At 41.2% G+C, this 25,826-nt stretch overlaps 1 protein-coding gene across 2 annotated transcripts in view; it reads right to left on the bottom strand.

Moving 5' to 3' along the window:
• The window catches only part of MYOF (myoferlin), a 116,971-nt gene that overhangs the window by 55,009 nt on the left and 36,136 nt on the right, over nucleotides 1-25,826 (bottom strand). Inside the window, exons 4-19 of one of the 2 annotated variants that reach the window (XM_060241330.1) lie at nucleotides 24,935-25,043; nucleotides 22,772-22,862; nucleotides 20,605-20,765; nucleotides 19,090-19,218; nucleotides 18,184-18,246; nucleotides 18,045-18,095; nucleotides 16,903-16,933; nucleotides 15,353-15,468; nucleotides 13,453-13,579; nucleotides 10,327-10,430; nucleotides 8,763-8,831; nucleotides 8,622-8,665; nucleotides 7,638-7,720; nucleotides 4,456-4,494; nucleotides 1,647-1,771; nucleotides 6-122 (exon numbers count right to left, since the gene is read on the bottom strand). In XM_060241330.1, the coding sequence (XP_060097313.1) occupies nucleotides 6-122; nucleotides 1,647-1,771; nucleotides 4,456-4,494; nucleotides 7,638-7,720; nucleotides 8,622-8,665; nucleotides 8,763-8,831; nucleotides 10,327-10,430; nucleotides 13,453-13,579; nucleotides 15,353-15,468; nucleotides 16,903-16,933; nucleotides 18,045-18,095; nucleotides 18,184-18,246; nucleotides 19,090-19,218; nucleotides 20,605-20,765; nucleotides 22,772-22,862; nucleotides 24,935-25,043 (1,459 nt within the window). The remainder of the gene's footprint in view (nucleotides 1-5; nucleotides 123-1,646; nucleotides 1,772-4,455; nucleotides 4,495-7,637; nucleotides 7,721-8,621; nucleotides 8,666-8,762; nucleotides 8,832-10,326; nucleotides 10,431-13,452; nucleotides 13,580-15,352; nucleotides 15,469-16,902; nucleotides 16,934-18,044; nucleotides 18,096-18,183; nucleotides 18,247-19,089; nucleotides 19,219-20,604; nucleotides 20,766-22,771; nucleotides 22,863-24,934; nucleotides 25,044-25,826) is intronic. The other variant, XM_060241333.1, reaches the window with a different exon arrangement.

Here is a 25,826-nt window from a genome sequence, read left to right as displayed (position 1 = left end):
CTTACCTCAACAACCAATATGTCATCACTGGGTATTGTCTCAATCTTCTTACTAAGAGGTTTACTATCAAGCAGTGTGCAAAGTTCAACTAAGACTCTGCCTCTGTAGGCTACACCTTCTCCCTGTAACACAATCAGGATACCTCAGTCTATACATCTGTTAAGTTTGCATACTTATTTATGTTATGCATATCATGTGCTTTCTTGCATTGTATTACAATTATGTTTTCAAAATTTGAAGTAAGCTTCCTTCTGCTAACATTGTAAATGCAGGAATAAATCAAGTAAAAATTCAAGTCTTGGATTTTCCTAGAATTTTTAAGAGTACAAAGAAGGTGGTCATTTGCACTGTTCCTTCCATGGCAGCCCAAAATTCCCCCTGAATACTATTCCCCTTGAGAGAAACCAGAGGTTTTCCATGGGAGGAGGAATGAGCAAAAATCACCTCCCTCCTTGCAGAAATTGTAGCGGGATCCAAGCCGAAGCTTTTGCTACTGAAACACAGTACTACTAAGCATGTCTAAATGAAGCTGGATTCACATAAGTCAACTTTTTTGGCAGGCAGGAAGGAGCAAGACAATTGAATCAAGCGCCTTCCTTCCTTTTCTAAACTGTTGATTGTTGCAATTCTAGCTTATTTCACAGAGCTGAACATGAGCAGCTGGGAATTCACTTTCACAGCACTGATTTATGTGCTAATCCAACTGGAGAAGAAGGCAGCTTCCATATAATTCCTATCACCCCTGGCTTGACTGGGATTTATGTGTTCTGCAAACTGCAAACAGACATAGTTATTGTTGACACCAGGCAAACAAACAAAAAAGTCTTATTTTTAACCCTGATTCTATTTGGAAATTCTACCTGAGGATTAAAAAGCCTTGACTTGGATCCCACCTATAATTACTACAAACAGAAGGATTTCTGTCCATGGAAGTGCAATTTCCCCACCTCGTTCTTCACCCTGCAGCCTGAAATACCACCTGAAAATCACATATTGATTGATACAACTGGGGATAGGAATTAGCATGGGTTATTGGACTCGTTTGTTGTGCTGAATCAACACATCTGAGCCTCAGGAAAATAACCATGTGGGCAGCTCATTTGATTTTCTGCATATCAAACCTATTCATCTACACTCATTAAATATAAGTGAAAAAGCTTGCAATTCTTATTATAATTTAATGGGATTGGTTCATGAACAGTAGTTAATGCTGAATGAACTGCAAAGCAATGACACACAGATATTTTCCCAGACATGTTCCAGTATTAAATTACTGTTGTAGTTAATAAACACATTTGTATCTCAATCTCTTCACTGCCAGCTGTGCTTTCTTTGTATCATACTATTTGCAATCTGCTTTCTGCACAGGTGGCACATCTACAAAAGCCTTCTGCAGAGACCAAAAGAAATTTCCTATGTCATAAAAGTACTGCTTCCCTTAGCCAATGAAATTCAAGGGAGAAAACTTGAGTATTGAACTTGCATAGTTGCATAAACAAAATAATACTTAGGACCACTCATTTCTATGTAAGTTAATCAACTGCTTTGGAAAAGAACTAATTATTTTCTGAATACTGGTGTTAAATATAAAGCTAAAATTGAAGCATAACTGTAAGAAGTAGAGACAGATACAAAGATAAACTCACTTTTCCAGAATTTAACTCGTCATATGGGTCTGGGAATCCAGTATATTCTCTTGGACTTCCATAAAGGTTTAGGTAACAAGGCCCAAATGTTGGTAAGAATCCCACTTCAGTTTCCCCGGTATTTGCTAACAGGCAAATGTCATTATTAGAACATATTGTAGCTACTGAAGGTACAAAGGTGTGAGCATTAAAACTGTTTGTAGTAAACTACAATGTTAAATGTTAGTTGTTAGTAAAAAAGAGAACATTTTATTCCATGGGTGCAAAGAAATTTGAAAACTGCTATGCAAATGACTGCATCCATTAATGTTGATCCATCAACTCTTTGTGCATATGCAACCTGCAATATGTGTAGTGTGAAAAAATGAATTCAGAAAGCCCATTTAACAAACATCGAGCTGGCAGGTGTATCAACATGGCTCACAGGTGAACCAGAGTTCGTTCGCCACTTACAAACCAGGCCCAGATTGAACTCTAGCTGTTATTACCTGTTGATTTCATGTCCAAGTCAGTTTAATGTTAATATAATGTCTGAATGCAGCATTATTGTTCATTTCTGAGGGAAAAGAGCAGTATGGATGAACAGGATTTGGAAAACTAGATACTAACTAGACAGCCTCAGGGATACACATGGGCATCTCCATTCACTTCAGTTAAAGGAGAGCTCGCACATTCAGTGTGCTTCTGGTGCTGTGAATCAGCCACTAGAGTCAGTTTCAGCTTAGGCCAGAAAAAGTTAAAAGGTAGTCCCCTGTGCAAGCACTAGTTGTTTCTGGTGTGGGGTGATGTCGCATCATGACGTTTTCACAGCAGACTTTTTACGGGATGGTTTGTCATTGCCTTCCCAGTCATCTATACTTTACCCCCAGCAAGCTGGGTACTCATTTCACCGACCTTGGAAGGATGGAAGGCTGAGTCAACCTGGAGCCGGCTACCTTAACCCAGATTCTACTAGGATTGAACTCAGGCCGTGAGCAGAGCTTGGACTGCTTTACTGCAGCTTACCAGTCCGCGCCACAGGGCTCTGTAGCTTAAGCCATACCTCTTTGAAAAAGAAGCCTGCAGAATTGACTTTCTGCTACATTCCTGCCAACAGAATTATATGTGAAAGAACAACAGATTTTTTTTAAAAAAACAAAAAAACCATATGCCCCACATCAATGCCTTTGTCTAAGAACCAACAAAGGGGCACACATGTGCAACTGGAGTTTTATGGACCAGAGAAGTGTACAAATTTCATTGTTTAAAAGCACATTGTCTTTGGGAGCTCCTGATGCCTATGAAGAGTTACTTCAGTCTGTCCACATAAGCCAATGAGGTTTTTCTACTGAAATAACTCTGCAGAGGATTGCACTATAAAAACCTACAGGCTAAAACAACATGCAGTTCTCTTCTTTCGACACAGTAGATTAATGCAGGGTCAATTTTGACAAGTTAATGAAACAAAAAAATCAAACTGCTACATGTATGTGTGCATTTCACCTGAATGAATATGGTAACCAAAGACACCACAGGGAAAAGGTTAGTGGTCAAGCAAAACTTTTTACTATGTCAGTTAGAAGCATCAGTTGCTAGCAAATGCTGGAAACAAGTTTGTATCCTCCTGTAATCACTGTGTCAATAACATTGGCATATGCTGCCCAAAATACAGAGTGTACATCACTGATAAGAGAGATTTACATGCCTTCATTTTGCATATTTCAAGAGCACAGCTCAGAAGTGTGAGTCATCCATATACCTGTGACCAACTTCATTGTGAAAAATCCAGCCCTTTTGCTCAAGAAAATATGCTGAGGATCAGGCAAGTAGAAAGATACTCAGAATAACAGATTCCCACAAAAAATAATTTCTCTCACATGCAGTAGGATTAAGTTCAAATAGAACGACTTCACACGAAATGTAACTGTGTCATTACAACTGCACAGTGGAATTAAAACGAAAATAAGCAAAGCAGTTTGAAAATACTTTTGGCTAGCCATTCTTGCTTTCTCTGTTAAGCCAGGCCTGTTTTAAAATACTGAATGAGAAAGCCAAGCAGGTTAAAGGACAAGCTGGATACCTTTCACAGGCAATTACTCCATATTGCCTTTCTTAGTAATTTTAACATATTCATTTGAAGACGGGAAAGCCACAGAGCTTAATGCGAAGGCCAACCTGTCCAAAGGGCCACTTTTTGCAAACAAGATCTATCTTATTGTGGTGGTGGAAAGTGCCCTCAAGTCACAGCTGGCTTATGGCGAACTTGCAGGGTCTTCAAGGCATGTGACATTTCAGAGGTGGTTTGACATTGTCTGTCTTTGTATCACACCGCTGGTATTCCTTGGAGGCCTCCCATCCAAATACTAGCCAGGGCCAACTCCTCTTAGCTTCCAAGATCTGACATGATCAGGCTATCCTGGGCTATCCTAATCATGTCACTAAATGCTCTCACTAAAGAGGCATTAAAGGTTCAAGCCATCAAGCGCTGTTCCCCTATTTCTTTCATTTTCTTGATTTATGCAGTTTTTCCTTCAAAATATTACCTGTTAGTTATATATTGACAAACAACTGCTGTAGCAGTCTATACTTACTGGATTTCATTCCTGATTTAAGTGTTACAGATCAGGATACATAGTAATTAAAATAAGTACATGCACTGGTCAAAAATAAAGCCATGCAATGACCAAGGACAAGAAACGTGCTCCAATGCTCAAGCTGTTCAAAATTATTACCGTGTATTTTTAGTGAGTGTTTTACGTTTGGATTTAAAGGAAAGAGTAGTTTGGGCAAAGGAAGGAGAATCATATAATAGTCTAAGATGATTATGAACCTTCATATGATGAAGCCCCAGCTCCCGAAGATGAAAGCTCTACATCATAAAAAGACAACAGGTTACTTGATAAGTTACAGATGATGTAGACTGAGCAAATAAAAACATTCAGCTGAAAAACAAAATCAAAGCTTTAGTGAATCTTTAGGAAGTCTGGAATTTCAATTTGAAAATAAGATGTTGCCAGATCCTATGACTTGCTACAAAAGCATGTAAATGCTCAGGACGAGCTTTGCCAACAGCAGTGTAAGTCAAACAACACAAAACTTGAAAATCAGATCAGCAGTAGAGGATATTTAGCACTATATTAGATGACTAAGTGCAAACATTTCCGCTTCAGAGATATCAATTTCATACAGTCTTCAAAGATGCTAGTTCCCTTGGCTAAAGATGAGTTAAAATGATAATGTAGTGCTCTGCTGTGGAATTTGCCTTTTCAAAGAAGAAAAAGCTTTAGGACATGTGGAACTTTTTTTTTTGCAGCGATGTCTCTTAGATATATATATATATATATATATACACACACACACACACAATAGGCCACCACATTTCCTCCAGACATCCACTACACCCCGTAGGGTTGTCAGCCTCCAGGTGAGGCCTGAAGATCTTCCACTTTTACAACTGATCTCCAGCTGGCAGAAATCATCTTCCCTGGAGAAAATGGCTGTTCTGGAGGGTGGACTCTATGGCATTGTACCATGCTGAGGCCCCTCCCCTCCCTACTCTCCTGGATCCACCCAGAGCTGGATTAAACCCTGTTGAGGTCCCGAGGCAGTCAAAATCACGGGGGCCCCCTTGGAAATTATCTCAGAGTGACTGCCCCGCCACCCACGGCCCCCACTGCAGCCTGCAGGCACCTTCTCAAAAGTCCCTTTGACAAAGCTGCAGAGGAGAGGCAGAGAGAGGCAAACTTGGCAATGACGCCAGCAGCAGACACATTAGGCATGTCGGGCAAAGAGCGGTTCAGTTGCTGGCTGTGTGTGCAGGTTGGGAGGGCTGCAAGCAGAGGGAAAACCCCAGGGGGCAGCTGGCCCGGGGCCCCTAAAGGCGTGGGGGCCCATAGGCCAGTGCCTGCTTGGCCTACCTGTTAATCCGGCCCTGGATCCACTCCCCAAATCTCCAGATATTTTCCAAGACAGACCTGGCAACCCTACACCTGTAATGGGAAGCTGGCCACCCAGACCACAGTCCAGACCAGTCCTTATCAGTAGGCTGAAATGTGACATTTAAAAGAAGCATAATTGATTTATCCAAAGTCAGAAGAAAAGGGGGCTTCACAGAACACATCACTAATCCAGATTCCAAGCCTAAAATCAACAGAAATAAAAAAAATAGCAATCTGTTTGTACGCAAAGTCAAAGTAACCCAAGCCTTGAATTTTTTGGAGACCACTTTGGTTTTTGCATTATGGAAAAATAGTATAGCCATTGTCTATCTAAGTAAATAGACAATACAAGGTGAATGGGCATAAATCACAGTGAACTGTCTCTTGAGCAAACCCACCAACATGTATAGGACTAGGGGTCCCATTCATTTCACAAGAAAGCCTTCTAGTTAGTACATGATAAACACAATCCTACGAACACTTTCCTGGGAAGAAGCCCCAATGACTAGACCTGAGAAGGATTCTGAGTAGACTCATGGCAAGACTTAGGGCTCCATAACCACCATGACACATAAGAATCATGTCTTTCTGTTAAAGCTGTAAAATACTAGTCTGACCTATGTAAGGTAGGAATTAAGTGTCTGAGACTTCTGAAACACAATTTGAAGCAAAAGTAAACAGACATAAATTAAGTAGACAGAACAGTTACAAATACAGGCTAAATATTAACAAGAATCTTCTGTCTCATGTTTCCATAAATCATTTTCCAAACACTTATATTGGATAGCTTCAGGAAAACAGTATTTTCAAAGGCCTGGAAACTTCTGCAAGTTGCTAAAAAATGTAATATCTAGAAACTTATACAAGTTGCTAAAAATGTAATATCTAGAAATGTATATTTTTAGAAATATATATTTCACCTATCTGCGTAAAATCAACATGGCTAGAGACAATTTTAAATATTGGAATATAACAATTAAATCAGTAGATATAAGGGGAGAAAGGAAACACAATAAAAGCTATTATTAAAAGCTGCTCTGAAAAGACAGGTCTTGCATTGTGCCTTCTGAAAAAGCTGTACTATTAGGCTTCAGTATGTGCCTTTGGAAAAGGAACAACAGAAGAATGGGGCTCCTACAGCAAGTTGCCAACCCAAGTATCTTTTGATTCTCAGTGCAATGCAACTGGAGTGGCAATCGAAAGTCTAGAATTATGCAGAGGAAGAAGCTGAACCAACTCCCAAATCCAAACATTCAGTAGAAACCCACAAAAGCTGCAAAAGGTGCTTTAAACTGCCACAATCTATTTAGAGCACTGCAAGTTCTTCATTGAGGGAGTGGGATTTTTTTATATGCTCCAGTGCAAAAGTGCTTCTTGGCAGTTAAAAGATCCCTCAGTCCCTTGGAATAAAGACTTTTGCCCCCTTTATGGGGTTCCACTGCATTCTTTGGTGCTTGGAATCTCTTTACTCTATGCCAACAAGGCATGTCCACAGTTGTACCAGAATATTTAATGGTCTGTTTCTCAAATGAACAAGGCTAAGAACAACAGGAAAGAAGCAAACATGAAAACTACAGAAATGTAACCTCCACAAACACCTGCAAGAACTGATCTGTTATGAACTGTCAGCTAAAGCTTAGTACTATTGTCTCCTATGGGTGGTCAACATTTTACTGACAAACAGATATGTGCTAGGTCAGGCACTCCCTTAGTTTACCTGCCATAGAAGATTATTGCTTGGATTAAGTTCAGCATAAGTGGGTTGAATAATATACCCCTAGTTTCAGACTACTAGGGAAGTAGAGCCATGCAGCAAACCACAGCATGGTAACTACCATGTTAGTCACATAACATTTAGAACCCTAGCAAGCTAGACCTATAACACTGGCATTGCAGATGAATGCAATCTCAGATGCAATTTCAACAACAGGGTCTATACCATGCCAGGGCACAGATGACATGGCCTTCCACTGAACTTCTCAATGAAAAAGGACAGTGTGTCCTTTCACTCTTCCCTCCTGCTGAACTTGTAGGTGATCCTACAAAGAAACACTACCTTGAGAGACCAGCTTACCTTCAACTTCTCCTCCAGAAGCAGCAATTTTGGAGAGGCTTAAATATGTTGTCCCTATTGTGTCATTTTTTGTGAGACGATCCCTGTATGAAATGGAAAGTTACAATTCAACGCAACAGTATTTATTTTACCCAACATTACACTTATACCTAAGTGGCGTTTAACCAAACTACTATACTTGTATTGGTGTGTAGGTGATATTTTAACCATAATGCTATATTTGAATGGTGTGTGCAATACATTAGTAGCAGTGGTGCGTTTCCATAGGGACACACACAATATATATGGCCATTATAGAGCTGAGTCAGGTTAGGGAAAAGATGCTATGCCTAAGATACTCAGGTATGGCCACTTCAATTTGAGCAGTGGCCACGAGATGGAGCAATGTGACCCCTTAAAAAGATGGTAAAGGATGTGTCTTGTAAAACTCTGAATTCCTGGTAATATTACTTCCTTGCTAAAAGCAATGTTAAATGACAAATCGGTTCTAATGGTCTCTATAGTTACTCAAATTGAACATCTATGCATGTGTTCAGTGCTGAGCCCCCTTCCACTACATCGCTGAACAATAACTTAAGAAAACTTCACGTATACAGATAAGTCTGTTGGTCTATGTAAAGAGGACAATTATTAAAAACACCAAAGTATTAAGAATAATCTCAGCAACACTCTCCAAACATTATGCGGCTTTTAATTTTAATTATGCAGCTGCATGTACCATGCAAAGAATAAATAGATGTTGGCCCTTCACTGTTTGGAGCAGTGATGCTCTGTATTCTTGGTGTTTGGGGGGCACAGTGGGAGGGCTTCTAGTGTCCTGGCCCCACTGGTGGACCTCCTGATGGCCACTGTGTGACACAGAGTGTTGGACTGGGTGGGCCATTGGCCTGATCCAACTTGGCTTCTTTTATGTCAGAACACTCCCCCCTCATGTTATAACTATTGTTTTGTATGCTCCTGTATACACAACAAGAAAGAACTCACCAGTCATACACTGTCAGTCTTATTTTTTCACACATTGAAGGAAACTAACAAAGAAACAAAACTATAATTAATCAATATCCTATTGTTAAAAGAAAATATAACAACTTAGTAGTTTGGGGTTAAGCTCTCCCTCCCACAAACCTTGATCTGAAGATTAATAAGTTGATTCCATTCTGGGTTGGCATTTTTTTCAATAATATTTGTGCAAACCTGGAAAAAAAAGAACCACAGAATTCAAGATGTTTGGCTTCATAACCTCTGTTTCTCTTTCTTTTATTCAGGCAAAAGTAAGCCTGAATACCAATTCATGGGCCTGCCCCAGAAGTTATTGCTGTATCAGAAGTTTTAAGTCAGATTTCAGAGTTATTTATTACAGTCTTAAGACCAGCATAGCTTTAAAGCAAAACATAACCAAGACAAGTTGCCTGGAATAAGCATGAAGACCTGCGTGCCTATTTGAACAACAATTAAGAAAAAGATGCAGGCACAATGTTCCATAACTTTCATTACACATCTTAATCATGGTTATACAGTTTCACACATGAAAATGAACATGGTTTGGCGAACAAAGGACCTTCTGTGACCAATTATATGACAGATACAAGTGACAAACAATGGAATTAAGAGCAATCACTGGATCTCATTGAATATTCCCAGACACGTCCAAGTGGGCAGCTGTGTTGGTGTGAAGCAACAGAACAAAGTTGGAGTCCAGGCAAGTAATTATGCAGTGATTATATAACACTAATGATGCATTGGGCTGTTTGCTATCCTTTCAGTAGTGACCTGTCATCCTCCTGCATCATGTATTTGGCAGATCAGTGTCACGGAATTGGATGCAGAATTCCATGAAACAAATTATCTAAACATGTTTGTTCCACTTCAGCAAGGGCAATTTCTGGACAGCCAGAAACAGGACTTGCACTTCTTGCTGGGCTGTCTTTTGCATGTTACCAAACCAATGGTGGCTGCAGTCGGTTTTAACAGCGCATGCCTGGCTTGTTACTCCCTCCTACGGTATCCCTCGTGCAACAAGCAACCAGAACTGTGAGGCTGGCAGCACTAACCATCTCTTTGGTAAAGGAGACTCAAAAGGATCTTTGGATTAAGCCATGTATACATGTATATATTTTTTGTAGAAAAAGCCCAGCAGGAACTCATTTGCATATTAGACCACACCCCCATTGCCAAGCCAGCCAGAACTGTGCTCCTGTGCGTCCCTGCTCAAAAAAAGCCCTGACATTGTCTGAGATTATTTTGTCCGAGATAAAAAAAAAAAAATGCTGTGTACACAATTCTGCCTACTAGCACTCATTTATAATAGACAACAATGGTTTGTGTTGAACTGTGAATGACTGAAAATACATTATTCAAAACTAACAGGACTAAGGAAACATTAGTTCCCTTATATATAAATGGGTAGTATATTATTTGTAACCACAAAGACACAATTTTTTGTTAACTAAATCTATATATACGTGAATCATTGAATCCAAAGTAGCTCTCTCAGACTTCTAAGAGGGATGCTTAATTAGTGTTAGCTTATTAGCTCAGAGGGTAGCTGTGCTGCCCTGTAGTGGAACAGCTAGATATGAGTCCAGTAGCCACTTAGGGACAAACAAGATGTTCAGGTTATGAGATTTTGAGAGTCTAAACTCCTGGAAAATCTTGTTGGTTTCAAATTTAGCTCATTAGCACAGAATACCTTTTTCCCAGCGAAACAGACTTCCACAAATGGATCCACCAGGTTTTTCTTGTCAGCATCAGCTCCAAATATTTCCTTCACAGTTTGCGCAAAAGCATCATCCACTGAAAAGAAACCATACAGAAGACAATGACAATAACTTGCAGGAATCCAAATTCAGCAGCTTGAAAGCTTGGGTATTTGAGGAACATACAACACCATTGCAGTTCAGTGCTGGAGCTTAAAGTACATTATACTGCCAAACCTTTCTCTGAAATTATTAAATAATCAATAAGGGGCATTTCCAAACAAATAACGAATTGCTGATCAGAATGTTGAAGTCAACAAACTCAGGATCAGAAACTAGAGACCACCAAACCAAATGTGGACCCTTCAGGAGGACTGAGGCCTAGTTTCCAATTGTCAATGCAAAAGGAAGCATGTTGGCTGTATCACTTAAAGTGCTAGAGTACTCCTACATACAAAGAATTCCTTCTGCACTGAAAACTGTCTGGAAAAGGGTCTAGCTCTCTTTCTAACATTCTAGTTGTCTACACACCAGCAATGTTTTTACTTGGAGGAACTTTCGATTAAGTTTACCACCTTGGTAAGACTTAGGCCTTAAACCAATCCCCAGCAACTTCTATAAAATGCTCTAGAACAGGGGTGTCAAACATGTGGCCCAGGGGCTGAATCAGGCCCTTGGAGGGCTCCTAGCAGGCCCGTGAGCAACTGGCTGTCATCTGCTTCCTTCTTCCTCTCTCTTGCTTCCTTCTGCATCACAGCTTGCTTTTCAAGGCTCGCTCAATCGCACAGCAGCTACAGAACAAAGTCTCGATTATCTCCATTGGCTTAGACTCTTCCCTTGGGAAGGAAGATCCTCTTGTGGATCAAAAATTGGCTGAGTAATAGGAAGCAGAGAGTGAGTATAAATGGGCAGTCTTCGCAGTGGAGGACGGTAAGCAGTGGGGTGCCGCAGGGCTCGGTACTGGGTCCCATGCTCTTTAACTTGTTCATAAATGATTTAGAGTTGGGAGTGAGCAGTGAAGTGGCCAAGTTTGCGGATGACACTAAATTGTTCAGGGTGGTGAGAACCAGAGAGGATTGTGAGGAACTCCAAAGGGATCTGTTGAGGCTGGGTGAGTGGGCGTAAACGTGGCAGATGCGGTTCAATGTGGCCAAGTGCAAAGTAATGCACATTGGGGCCAAGAATACCAGCTACAAATACAAGTTGATGGGGTGTGAACTGGCAGAGACTGACCAAGAGAGAGATCTTGGGGTCGTGGTAGAAAACTCACTGAAAATGTCAAGACAGTGTGCATTTGCAATAAAAAAGGCCAACGCCATGCTGGGAATTATTAGGAAGGGAATTGAAAACAAATCAGCCAGTATCATAATGCCCCTGTATAAATCGATGGTGCGGTCTCATTTGGAGTACTGTGTGCAGTTCTGGTCGCTGCACCTCAAAAAGGATATTATAGCATTGGAGAAAGTCCAGAGAAGGGCAACTAGAATGATTAAAGGGCTGGAGCACTTTCCCTATGAAGAAAGGTTGAAACGCTTGGGACTCTTTAGCTTGGAGAAACGTCAACTGCGGGGTGACATGATAGAGGTTTACAAGATAATGCATGGGATGGAGAAGTAGAGAAAGAAGTACTTTTCTCCCTTTCTCACAATACAAGAACTCGTGGGCATTCGATGAAATTGCTGAGCAGACAGGTTAAAACGGATAAAAGGAAGTACTTCTTCACCCAAAGGATGATTAACATGTGGAATTCACTGCCACAGGAGGTGGTGGTGGCCACAAGTATAGCCACCTTCAAGAGGGGTTTAGATAAAAATATGGAGCAGAGGTCCATCAGTGGCTATTAGCCACAGTGTGTGTGTATATATAAATTTTTTTGCCACTGTGTGACACAGAGTGTTGGACTGGATGGGCCGTTGGCCTGATCCAACATGGCTTCTCTTATGTTCTTATGAAGAGGGGGAGGGAGAACTTGTTTTGCTAGACTCTCTCAATTGCACAGCAGAGCTACTGAGCCAAACCTCTCTTCCTTCTATTCGCTGAGGCTCCTCCTTTTCCTGGCCCCCTTGGGAAGGAAGGAAAGAGCCAGAGCTTCCTTTGCCCAGTTCCTTGGATCTCATGGGAGAGATACACAGATAGCACATTTAGGACCAATGAGTGCTAATGTTTTAAGCGTGTTTTATTTAGGTTTTTTTTAAAAAAATCTTTCATTGTGTTTGTCTTTGTCCTTTATAAAGTTTATATCTCTGCTACCTAATTTTAAATAGGTACATGGCTCGGCCCAACAAGGTCTCATTTATGTCAGATCCAGTCCTCATAACATAAGAACATAAGAGAAGCCATGTTGGATCAGGCCAATGGCCCATCCAGTCCAACACTCTGTGTCACACAGTGGCAAAAAATTTTATATATACACACACACTGTGGCTAATAGCCACTGATGGACCTCTGCTCCATATTTTTATCTAAACCCCTCTTGAAGGTGGCTATGCTTGTGGCCGCCACCACCTCCTGTGGCAGTGAATTCCACATGTTAATCACCCTTTGGGTGAAGAAGTACTTCCTTTTATCCGTTTTAACCTGTCTGCTAAGCAATTTCATCGAATGCCCACGAGTTCTTGTATTGTGAGAAAGGGAGAAAAGTACTTCTTTCTCTACTTCTCCATCCCATGCATTATCTTGTAAACCTCTATCATGTCACCCCGCAGTCGACGTTTCTCCAAGCTAAAGAGTCCCAAGCGTTTCAACCTTTCTTCATAGGGAAAGTGTTCCAGCCCTTTAATCATTCTAGTTGCCCTTTTCTGGACTTTCTCCAATGCTATAATATCCTTTTTGAGGTGCGGCGACCAGAACTGCACACAGTACTCCAAATGAGACCGCACCATCGATTTATACAGGGGCATTATGATACTGGCTGATTTGTTTTCAATTCCCTTCCTAATAATTCCCAGCATGGCGTTGGCCTTTTTTATTGCAAACGCACACTGTCTTGACAAATGAGTTCAATACCCCCATTCTAGAAGTTAGCATCAGAATACATGCAATTCGTTTAAAATATGCAATTATACAAATTTCCTATCTTAATGACATACAACTAAGAATTTTTTTAAAAAATTATATACTCTGAGGAATATCTTCAGCTCTGTAGATCTTTAGAATGAAAGTCACCCATCGGAGTGCTATTCCTGCTGGCAGTAATAGGTTACTTTCTACATCATCGTTGTCATTGTCCCGTTCTCTGTTTTCCACCTGTTGGAGATTCATTCATATATATTACCCCAGAGGAAATGCATCACACAAGACGGTACAGTGGATCAATTTTCCTATTGAGTTATATACATACAGGACCCAGTCCTTCATTATTCACTCTTGCTGGTTCTTTTCTACGGGATTACTCTATGTCCTTGTAGTCAATATAAGCAAAATTTTCACTTGCTAAAAACTGCCTTAAGGAAGAAGCTTTTTAGCCGTACTACATTGTACTACATACTCATTTTTTGCATAATGAAGTATTGGATTACAGGTATGAATTACATTTATATACTGTTGTAATAATTATACAGAGATTGTTGGCCCATACAACACTAACTTTAAGCTTAGTGTCTTGCCCCAGGAAAATTTAATCATTTTTACACATAAAATGAAAAAAAAATGGCAAGAAACTGTTCAAAAAGAAGACAAAACCCAGCTTCTTTAGATGTTCCAGTTAACACAGAAGATTTGTGGTTGATCTAATGACACATATAAATAGTAGGCAATCCAAAGCAAGAGTTGCACCTTTCTAATTCTACTGACTACAAGGGACTCCAGCTGAGGTTCATAATCTACCCATAAAGGCAATTCACTGATGAGATTTGGGTTTTCTCTTGGCTCAGAGACAGTGTTTGTTTCACCCCAATTCCATTCCATTATGGCACTATTTTCTTCTACTGTCTTAGATAAGGGTCCTCCAGCTGCCTACCTGCTTCTGGAAATATTTAATGTCAGCATGTAAGAGGATCAAATGCATGTTTTAATATCTAAGCACTGGCAGATCACTGGAGAACTCTCTAGATGAAAGGGCAGTTTCTGAACTGAACTAATTTTTGATACAAAAATATGAAGATTCTTTCATATTCATAACTAGCTTTAAGTACAACAAATGCCTGAACATAACTTGGCTATTTCAATTTAGTATGTAGCATGCTGCATACATCTACAATGGGATTGCTCTAACTTGGATTCTTAATTGTTTCCTATGTACAAAAGCCAGTCTTAATATAGAGATCAAAACCAAATGTTTTTCCAGAAAGTTTTTGCAACGGTGTGCATTAGTGACTGTCATATCATACTTGCCAAATAGCAAGCCTTGCTTCTTAAGATGGAAACTGCCTACAACTTGATATTCTGAACTCTAATAACATTTCCAAGGAGGCTTCTGTCAATGTGTTTTTTTGGGGAAAGCCCAGGACATTCCCACAAAAAGATTCATAAGCTTCAGGAATAGAAAAAAAAGATTCATACTTCAGGAATAGAAAAAAAAAGGAGGGGGGAGCAAGGCCATGAGCAAGGAGAAGCTTCACCCTAAAGACAGAGAAAAATCACAGGTGAGATGTACCTTTGAAAGGCATTGATGCAGGCCATGGAAGAGAAATGCTATGGCAACAGAGTGGAAAGTAGCTGAGCAAGCAGAGCTGAGGGAAAGAAACACACAGTAAGCAGACTCGCTCCTTCTAGAAGCTTGTGCCAGGTGCAGTCATCAGGAAAAAATTAGCTTTAGAACCATTAAGAAGCATATGCCCTGATGTGGATAGCCCAGGCTAGCAGAGTCTCATCAGACCTTGGAAGCTAAGCAGGGTCAGCCCTGTTTAATACTTGGATGGGAGACCCCCAAGGATGTCCAGGGTTCCTATGCAGAGGCAGGCAATGACAACCTCTGTTTGACTCTTGCTGTGGAAACTCTATGGGGTTGCCATAAGTCAACTGAGATTTGACAGCCCCTCCAAAAAGAGTAAAATAACAGTATCCATGCATTCAGCTTACTGGTGGCTCATCTCCAGTTCCAAGAACAAACATGCTGACTTTCAAGTACCCTTTGGCACCTGAATTTGTGTCTTCGGGGTCATTTAGAAGCAGCCACTTTCTCATGACAGCATGGCCTGAAAGGAAAAATCAAATATTCGATAAAACATTGTTCCTTTCCATTGGTGGTTGTTCTTTTCTTTTTTTAAAAAGCGATAACAGACATACATGTGAAACAATGGAAACACAAGTAGTATGTTTAGCTTCTATTACTTTGTGCTTTTTCTCATTCAACAGCTCTTTTTTTATAACAGAAAGAAAATTAAAGTCCAGTACAAAATAAGCAAACCTTTCTTCTGTGCCTAGGGAACAACAAATTGTCGGATGGAGCTCAAATACCACTGCACCACTGCATCATTTTCATAAACCAGTGTTGTGCTAAAGGACCACTATGTATCAGAAACCAGCACAAACCCAAAGGTAATAGAAACATGCAAAGGAAACAGTCTTGAACACCATGCTCACACTATAAAGAGTCTCTTCTGCCCACCAGCAGTCTCCATGAACACTCTTCCAAGCATATTGTGGCATCGCAAGACCATTCAATAACACAGAAAACCCTTATCAACAGCATCTTGTTGTTGGTTTCATCTTGAGTTCCCATTTGTAGTTAAGGAAGAACCTACACAAGCATGCTGTTAATAACACGTAGGGATGTTGGGGTTGCTACTACCCTGAGTCACAGAAATCAGAGGGAACTGATAGAGGAAGAGAGGTTTCTCATGGAACTCAAGGCAGGGCTATCCATAACCCATTAAGGACTTGGGGGTGGGGTTAATGGCAGGTATCTTTTAAGAGAAAAGGGAAAGATCTGGGGTTCACTATTCTATTCTGGTTTTAACAGGAAATGCGTTATAACAATTATTGCAAGTCACCTTGAACCACAAGGTACCCATGTCTTGAATGAATGAATGAATGAATGAATGAATGAATGAATGAATGAATGAATGAATGAATGAATGAATGAATGAAGTAGGCAGACAATAAGGGATGTAGAGATCAAGACAGGCCCTGGGTATTTCAGCCACTACTGGGTCAACTGCATTTGCACAAACTGTGAGTCTTTGGTGTTCAGCTGCCAGAGAAGAGGTTTCATCTGACATCAGGGGCAGCATCAGCAGCTGGCCTGATCAGGCTTCTGCTATGGCCCAAAAGACCAGCAGGGGTCCCACCACTAACACCACTGCAGTATATTACTGTCATCACAAGGGAGGGACTCCATCGGGTCTTTTCAGTCTCTCAGAAATCTCTTTCAAACCAGCTGAAGGGAAGTTGCAAATGGGGATGTAGATCCCCAGTATCAGAAAGGATATTTTCAGCTACACTGACAACTGCCACTTGCTACACCGTTTCAGTTATTTAAGGAATTGAAATATTCATTATATCAAAAGTTCAATATTTCTTCCTTAGCATGTTGCAAGATGCAACACGTTTTTTTAGTTGGTCATCATGCCAAACACCGCCCTTCCTCTGTGGTAAGAAAATGCAGACATTCACACAAGAACACTTACCAGGTTCATCGTAGACATAACCAATGTCAATCTGTAAGAAGGGTTTAGAACATTACCGCTCTGTAAGTAACTGACTACAATAAAGGAAACACAGTATTCGTTTGGTTCTGCTGTTTGCCTGCTTTCAATTACTCAGCTGGTCACCAAGCCAAACTTAGCAGCCTCTGGTGGCCTGGCTCTAGGATATGACTGGAAAAGCAAAATGACAGATGTCAACTTGCTGAAGCTAAGGCCTGGTCATCACTTTGAGACCTCCTAAGGAAACCTGCTTTGATTTTTCTTTTAGAGGAAGATGATTTTAAAGTGCTGTAGATATATAAATAACTCCATGTATATCACCTTGAATTCCATGTGAGAACAAAGGAAGGATATAATGAAATAACACAAATCAAATGTCAAAATGGCTGTGTAAATTATCCTTCTTCTAGAAATCTGGCTACTCTCAAATCAGTCCTGATAAAGAGCTCTCAACCTTATCAGAAAGGACATTTTATTGGTTGTTGAGGCTTTTCTCATAGGCAGTTTAATAATCTCTGAGTCCAGGTTCATCAGCTATGGTCCATTTGAAATGCAGTCTCCACAACCCAACTGTTCAAAGGGGCTGTGTCCTCTTCCCCACTCTTTTGAGCCCTGAGGTCAGCAGGGAAGAACCAACTGACCATCCCCGGGCCGAAGGAGGCAAAAATGCAGAGTACTCGTATGCGGGCCTTCTCTATCGTAGCTCCACACCTATGGAACCAGCTCCCAGAAGAAGTGCGGGCCCTGCGGAACCTTGAACAGTTCCGCAGGGCCTGCAAGACCATCCTTTTTGGGATGGCCTTTACCGATTAAATGACAGAGGGACTCGCCTAAGTGATTTTTACCACCATGCTGAAATAGCACCAGAATGTTAATTTTAGAAAATTTTAAATTAGACTGTTTTAAAACTAGTTACTGTTTTTAAATACTTATTGTATAATTTGTTTTTAAATACTTATTGTATAATTTGATGTTGTTAGCCACCCTGAGCCTGCTTCGGTGGGGAGTGCGGGATATAAATAAAATGTTGATTGATTGATTGACACCCCTGGTGAGAAGGTAGTCAAGGCACCACAGATGTTCTAGTGTGTTTCCCTAAGTGGCAGAAGACCAAGAAGGCTTACCTTAAACTCCCCCATTAGACTGTCAGCACGTAAAGAATATGAGTCATATACCTTTAAATGAAAGGAAGGAATAAACAATTCATAACTCTTATTCAACAGTAATGGGGCATATAAAATGAACACAGTTATTCTTCCTTACCCGAATACTTATTGTTTCATCAAAGAGCTCTAAGGGGGTCATGTGTATGTTGTAGAAGAACATCTGTTAAGATAAGAGGAAAATGTCTAAGATTTTAAGCATGTACAAAGAATGAGAGCACGGTGTAGAGAGTGTTAATTGCACCAAAGTCTCAAATTATTTTCTAGTGTAGAAGGTCTTACTGCATGAACAGGCAGTCGATTTCCAGTAGCCCCATCTCTGAACTATGCCTTTCCAGTACATTGCTGAACTAGGGTTGCAGCCCCCCCTCATCCTAAACTAAAACTCACTGGGCATGTTCGGATGATGTCACATTAAGCAGCTGCAAACAGTAGTGCTTTCACACACCCAGGACCAATATTCCCTCTAAGCTGTGGAATCTTGTGAGCAAAAATTCTGCTTCATGAGCGACTGGCATTAAAGTTGTGAGCTGCTGCAAAAATTAGTTTGGTCTGGGGCCATTTTTACTGATCTTAGATAAAAATGTGTGAGCTGGAAGCTCAAAAACTGTGAGCTAGCTCACACTAACTCAGCTTAGAGGGAACAGTGCCCAGGACCACAGGGTATATGTGTGTAGTCAGTCATGAGAACTGGAGGAAATAGGACGTTTATCAAACAAAAAAATAAAATAAAATGAGCATGCACAGTGAGCAGATTGTAGATATATGGCTTCTCTAAATCTTAAAAGTTCATTTGCTATTCCCCACTGAACTTTTCAGCATGTTCTCAATTATGTTTAATTGGAAGTTAACCCCACTCATTTCATTCCAAGCAAGTTTGCTTCAGATTTTCTAAAATGTGGCACTTAGAATTCTTTTACAGTGCAATATGAGCACATTTTAATTCCTGTTGTTCATGAAAAAAACTACTCTGAGCTAGGAGACTGGCAGTATGCACTGCACTCACCTCATCAAAATAGGGATGGTTCCCTCTTTTGATTCTTGTTCTGTGAGTTTGGCCACAGATATGCACTTTCACAACTGGTTTTATGTTATTCCCACACAGCTGACGGCCTTGAATAACTCTAACACGTATCTGAGGAGGAAAAAAAATATACAAAGTCAATGATAAATTGGTAAGTTTTTAATTTTTTAAATAATAATAATAATAATAATAATAAATTTATTTTTGTATCCCGCCCTCCCCTGCCAAAGGCAGGCTCAGGGCGGCATTTCATCTCTTCCTGTCAAAACAAGCAGCAAGAGATAGATCGGCTAAAATTAGTCAGTCAGAAGGGGCAAAATTTTATATTTCACTGGTTCCAGACAACAGTCAGAACTGTTGTATATGAGCAAGAGCATATTTATTTATTATTTATATCCCAAGTTTCTCCCTGAGACCCAAAGCAGCTTTTCACAGCATTCTCCCCTCTGCTTTATCATCCCAACAATAACTGTCTGATGCAGAATAGGCTGAAAGAGTGACCTAGGCCACTTCAGGTTGCCAACCTCTAGGTGGTGGCTGGAGATCACCTGAGATCACAACTCATCTCCAGGCAACAGAGTTCAGATCACTTGGAGAAACTGTGTGGAAGGTGGACTCCATTGAAGGTGTAGCTGTGACTCAGTGGTAGAGCATCTGCTTGACATGCAGAGGGTCCCAGGTTCAATCCCCAGTATCTCCAGTTAAAGGGATCAGGTAGGAGGTGATGTGAAAGATGTCTATCTGAGACTCTGGAGAGCTGCTGCCAGTCTGAGTAGACAATACTGATTTTGATGGAACAATTCAGACTCATGGGTTCATGTGAAGTTTCTCCCCTTCCCAAATCCTGCCCTTCTCAGGCTCCACTCCCCCCAAAATCTCCAGGTGTTTCCCAAACTCTACAAGGGAGCTCCATTGCAGGTCAGGGATTCGAACTTGCTCATTCCAGGTCCTAGTCTGACATCCTAACCACTATGCCATGCCAACTCTCGGTCTACCCCCCTCTCTCTCATTTCAAGAAAGCCACGTGCAGTACACAGTGCACATGAAACATTCATAGGCACAAAAGAGAAAGGAACCATTCCCTGCCAGACTGGAATTTGTGTACATATCAAAGCTCCTTTCATGCATCAAGCTGCTGGATCATGGTGCATATTTATGGTGTTGCTGCCTCTTCATTGTCGGCTCTGTTGCCTATCAAATAATAACTAGGTACTTAGAAAAATAAATACTTTTCTCTTGAGTTCTGGGATTTACTCTCACCCCTCCTTTGTTTTCTAGGCTGTAGCCATTAGACCAAGGAAAAGATTCTTCCAGGGTTTAAAGAAGAGCACCTGGAAATTTCTGAAGAGAAAAATATACATTTGTCCTGGGCCTAACTTATATATGCAGTCAAGGTGCAAACATGAGTACACTGAAGTGCAGCTTTGGACTATTTTGAAATCCAGCACTGCTTCAAGCCTACTGTGCAGCAGAATGTAATTTTAAGAACTCTGCAACCTGGAAGTCTTGAGGTTTATTAGACAATGCCCTCCGATTCTTTTTCCCTTTGGTAATGCGCCGAGCAAGCTGAACTTCACGAGTGCCGCTTGGTCCACTGTGGGAAAGGCCACCAGCCCCACCTTCAGCCGCATCTTCATCACCTTCATCTTCTTCTCCATCTATCAAAGAAGCACGAGTATAGTTAATGAACAGTTCGGTGTGATTTTATCCTGACAGGCAAAATGATGCAGAACTCACAGCTATGTGCCTCAGAAGAAGAGATCTGATCATCTCTATGGAACTTGACAATTGTGGAATCTCATGGCAATTGCAGAATCTCAATACAATGTCAAGAACAGTAGCAGTACACTGTTAGGAACATTTGACTTTCAGATTTTAAAAACTGCTATGGAACAGACTGATTTGTGTTAGCCACAGAGTGTAGGTGATCACTTAACTCTTTCCTTCTTTGTCATTTCCCAGGTGGAAATTGCCTGCCCTGAGCAACGATTGAACAAGGTTGTTGTTTTTTTAAGCCAACATATTGTACAACTTCTCTTCTTCTGTAGCTCAGGGGGTGGAGAAAGGTGGATTTCCATCAGAGAAATGCCAAAGGAGAGTAACATCCCCCACTCCAACAGCAGAGACATGATTCACATCAGGGCCCCAGATTCAAATCAGGCAGAGGTGGACAGAGAGTGTTGCGTGTATTACATTCTTAGCACACTCTTAAAATAAATCCATGCTTCTAAGGCACAAAACAAAATTTCCAAGAGTTTCATTTCTTGTGTTTACACTGAGCTCCTATCTTGCTGCATGCTCTGTTCCAAGTAAAATAGAGCCTAGCTGATTTACAATACAATTTAAAGTTTAAAGGTGACATCCGAAAACTGGAGGAACAGGTTTTTGGTAGCTGTGGAGAAAGGTTACACCCTGGACTCTAACTATATTTCTTACTGGCAAGATCCTCTTTTCTCAGCTTGAAGCCCAGTCCATATAAATGCTGACTGGACTCTGCAGATTTTCTGTAAACTAACAAAATGGTTTTTCATGACATGAAAAAGCCAGCACTTGGAAGAGGCTTTAAATCTTATCAATAACTCACAGTTCCTAGAACAAACAGCAGGCAGGAATTTGATTCACAGATGCACAAATGAAAGCTGATCAGTGTAAGCAATCCTTAAAAGGCAAAGTAAATAGGGAAAAAATGGGTTTACAAATTTTAGTAGCCCCTTTCTTGTCACGGGAGACCACTAACTGGGGCTTGGATGCTTCAGAGAGGTGGCTTGCTTGCCTGCCTCTGAGTCCCAGTCCTGGTATTCCTTGAAGGTCTTCCATCCAAGTACTTGTCAGACTCAGCCCTGCTTAGCTTCTGGGACCTGACAAGATTAGGCTTGCCTGGGCTATCCAAGTCAGGGCACACTGAGCGACTTTTGAAGACTTTCTCCAGTCTGCGGAACTTCCTCCAATTAAAGTGCCTCCTCAGGTGGGAGGAAGGCTTCCTATGCCTGTGGGAAATTCCTCTAGCCTAAGGTAAGACACATGCCAGTACCAGAATGATTTCCCACCCAGACTTCAAGGGGAATAGTAGTTCAAGGGGAAAATTTAGCATAGAGAAATGGCCCTGGAAGGAAAGTGTTTGCACAGTACCACGGCTCTGATGGATCTCCACCAGCAGCTTGGCCCACTAGCTCCTTGTTGATGGCACATCTTTTGATGAAAACAACAGGCTCTTGCTTTTATTTCAAGCCTTTAGTCAGACCGGCCAGGACCCAACCGGACACAGCAGCAGCAAACCTGCTTGTTTAAACTCGATCCTGTGCAGTGTGTGTGTCTGTCCCAGTTTTAACAGCAACAGAACTGTGCAAGCAGGAGGTGCTACACCGTCACTGCATCTGTGGCCTCTCTCTTGAACTCTGTCATGGGAGTGAATTCAGCTGGGACCCAGTAGCTGCAGTAGGCTTAGCTCCCTTCGCTTGCATACATCCCTTTAGCATCACAGCCCCCACCCTCTTTGTGTGCTATTAGGGCAGATCTAAGTTTAAGCAAACAAGTCTGCCGCTGTCATGTCAACTTTGACCCCGAAATGCCACCATAAAAGTAGTTTAGACAGCTTGTTTTCCTGTTTCTTTCCAAAGAAACACTATTATTTTTGGAAAGAAGATCCTGAAAAGTGCTGACATACCTTCAGCGCCTTGCGTGTTTGTTCCCCCAGGGTCATTCGGATCTGGAGGCCCAGCTGGTGGTTCATACCCTACCACTAAGTCAATTGTTGCCTACATTAAAAGAAAAGCAAAATCATGACTATTAGCCAGGATCTGAAGAGCTACTTAGGCTCATGTAAAGGGTTTGCTCAAGAGAAACAGGCTGTTAGACCATGAGACATCCACATCATATCACAAGCTCCTATTAAAATCCCCCTGAGTTTTAGAAGCAGACTGATGCCTGACAAAAGGAGCTGCTGTTCAAGAAAAAAAGAAATGTAAAGATCCAGCAGAGCCACTTTTGTAGTTCTGTAGATCCTAACAATTAATTGTAGGGTAGCTTGTTTCAGAGGAAAATGATTGCTTTTACGAAGAAGATGAAGATATTGGATTTATATCCCGCCCTCCACTCCGAAGAGTCTCAGAGCGGCTCACAATCTCCTGTGAGGTGGGTGGGGCTGGAGAGGGCTCTCACAGCAGCTGCCCTTTCAAGGACAACCTCTGCCAGAGCTCTGGCTGACCAAGGCCATTCCAGCAGGTGCAAGCAGAGGAGTGGGGAATCAAACCCGGTTCTCCCAGATAAGAGTCTGCACACCTAACCACTACACCAAACTGGCTCTCCGTGACCACTAAGCCATTACAGTGCAGCACACATATCTGAGGAATGTGTATAATACATACAAAATACACAGTACAGCACACATATGTGTGTATAATACATACAAAATACACATTTTGTGTGTGTGTGTATTGCAGTAGCTCCTTCAAGAGGAGTAATCAATTTCATAACATAAAGGTTTTTAAAATGTAAATAAAAACAACAACACCATCTGGAATCCAAAGTGATAGGCACCATGTTCTGCTCATTCATGGAGTCTTTTCAGGACATTTCTCCATGCAGTAGATCTAACATCCCCTGCAAACCCCTTGATCCATGCTTTCATGAGGAGGATCTTTGAGGGCAGTGGGTACCACCAGAAGGGGAAAAAGGGCACGCACATACATCCATATGAGCACACAAGCATTTTGTGCAGACACACAGTCTTTTGAGATTCCAGCCAAGGCTATGCTACAGATTGATGGCCACTTCCATAGAACTATAGAGTTGAAAGGGACCTCCAGGGTCATCTAGTCCAACCCTCTCAACAATGCAGGAAACTCACAAGCTCCTCCCCCTTTAGATCAGCAGAAAGAGAAGACCTTCTAATTCTTATCAAGCTGCAGAGAAACCCAGATGTCTGAATTCTCCACAACTAATTAACTGAGGGCCTTAACTATACATTCTCCTCACATTCTCCCCAGGTCCCATCAATCAGACAGTTCTGTGTCTGGAACTCATCAATTCCCAGGCACACTGGGATTCCAGTTCAGATAAGGATCACAGCACAGAAGGAAAGGGGGGTTAAAACTTTACTGGCACCACTTTACTGGCCCCATGCAGCTGCTATTTGCACTGATGAGGAAACTTGCATGTAGCCCATCAGTACTCATATGTCTTGCCAGTGACACAAATAGTGACTCCCCAGGATTGTTTCAGGCCAGAAAAATGGCATGTGGGGAGAAGCCCCCTCTCCCCATGCATGGCGGTTCCAATTCAAATTGGGCCCCATGTGCCTGGGAACTGAGCTTCACGCAAAGACTTGCAGTGCATGTGTGGTCTACAGAACCCAGGGCAGACTTAAAAAGAACACAAGGCAACATATAACACATGGTAAGGGCCAATGACTAGAAATGAACGGGTGGATCTGCACTTCTTTAACACGTTAAAAATGAGAGTGCTGGATGAGTGTACAGCTGAGAAGCCCATTCACATCCCAGATTTTTTTTAAAAAAAAACATAAAAATATGAAGGATGTTCATAAAGTGCTCTAGGCTACCCTCCTTCAAGGCATATGCACTTCAAAGGAATGCATGTTAATTGTGTGAGAAGAAATGAAAAGATATCATTTGCATAAACTACTGTGTGGGAAAGCTCTCTGGTGCTTCCTTGTTCTCTTAGTCCTCTCTCTTTACACACACCCTCTGCCTCTTTAGTATTGTGATTCAGCACCACAAAGCTTTCCCAAGCAAGTATTTTGCTGAAACACTGTTGGAATATTTTATTCAGGAAAACACACAACAACAAAAGTAAGGAAGCCACTCACTCCAGTTTCCAGCCCCTTTTCATTTAGCAGGGGAATCAGCTTGTAAGGGAGTGATCTACTTTGTGTGCCCACCAGTTCCTTGAGTGCCAATGATGCTGTGCCAATTAACCTGAAAAACAAAAGGGAAGTATGTTACTCAACAGTGCAATTGAAGCATTAAGCAAAGTATTGTGCTCTTTGATTAGTTTCCAGTTCATGCCTGACACCCACAGCAAATCAACTTGGTTTCAAAATGTCAGTGTTGGAAGTTCATATAGCACAATTTATTACATAATTGTTCATTTAATTTGATTGTTAAGTTTTTTTGGCTTCCTGAAAGTCTGGACAATTATAGTTCTGATCTAGAAACTTTTGTGCACAGTAGCAGGGTGGATTTTTGCTGCTGAATGTAGAGATCTTCCATAATGAAACACTTACTGTTTCCACACACAGATGCAAAAACATCCCTGCCACAGCAGCAACAGCAAGCAGGGCACAAACAGCTGGGAACTACACATGTGCACCTTCAGCAAAATCTCTCTCTATATATTTTTATTCCAGATATCAGGAAGCAAAAAAATAAAATAAAAATAAAAATCAGGATTCCTGGTTATCCAGCTTGGTATTTGATTCTATCATCATCATCATCATCATCATCATCATCATCATCATCATCATCATCATCATCATCATCATCATCATCATCATCATCATCATCATCTTCTCAGTTATTCCCTATGGAAAATCTTTCTGGAGGCTGGAATGGCTATTTTCTGAGCAGAAGTCCAATTCTATGGGCCCCTGAACAAGGTGCTCCCAGCCATTCTCCAACAGTTTCCTATGAGGAGAGGAATTCCATGATTTTTCCAGGGCAAAGAATAGCCAAGGACACAAGAGCAAGCAAAACAACCCC

Source organism: Heteronotia binoei, chromosome 6 (genome assembly GCF_032191835.1).
Source record: "Heteronotia binoei isolate CCM8104 ecotype False Entrance Well chromosome 6, APGP_CSIRO_Hbin_v1, whole genome shotgun sequence".
Classification (NCBI taxonomy): Eukaryota; Metazoa; Chordata; class Lepidosauria; order Squamata; family Gekkonidae; genus Heteronotia; species Heteronotia binoei.
This window is presented reverse-complemented; position numbering and strand designations above follow the sequence as displayed.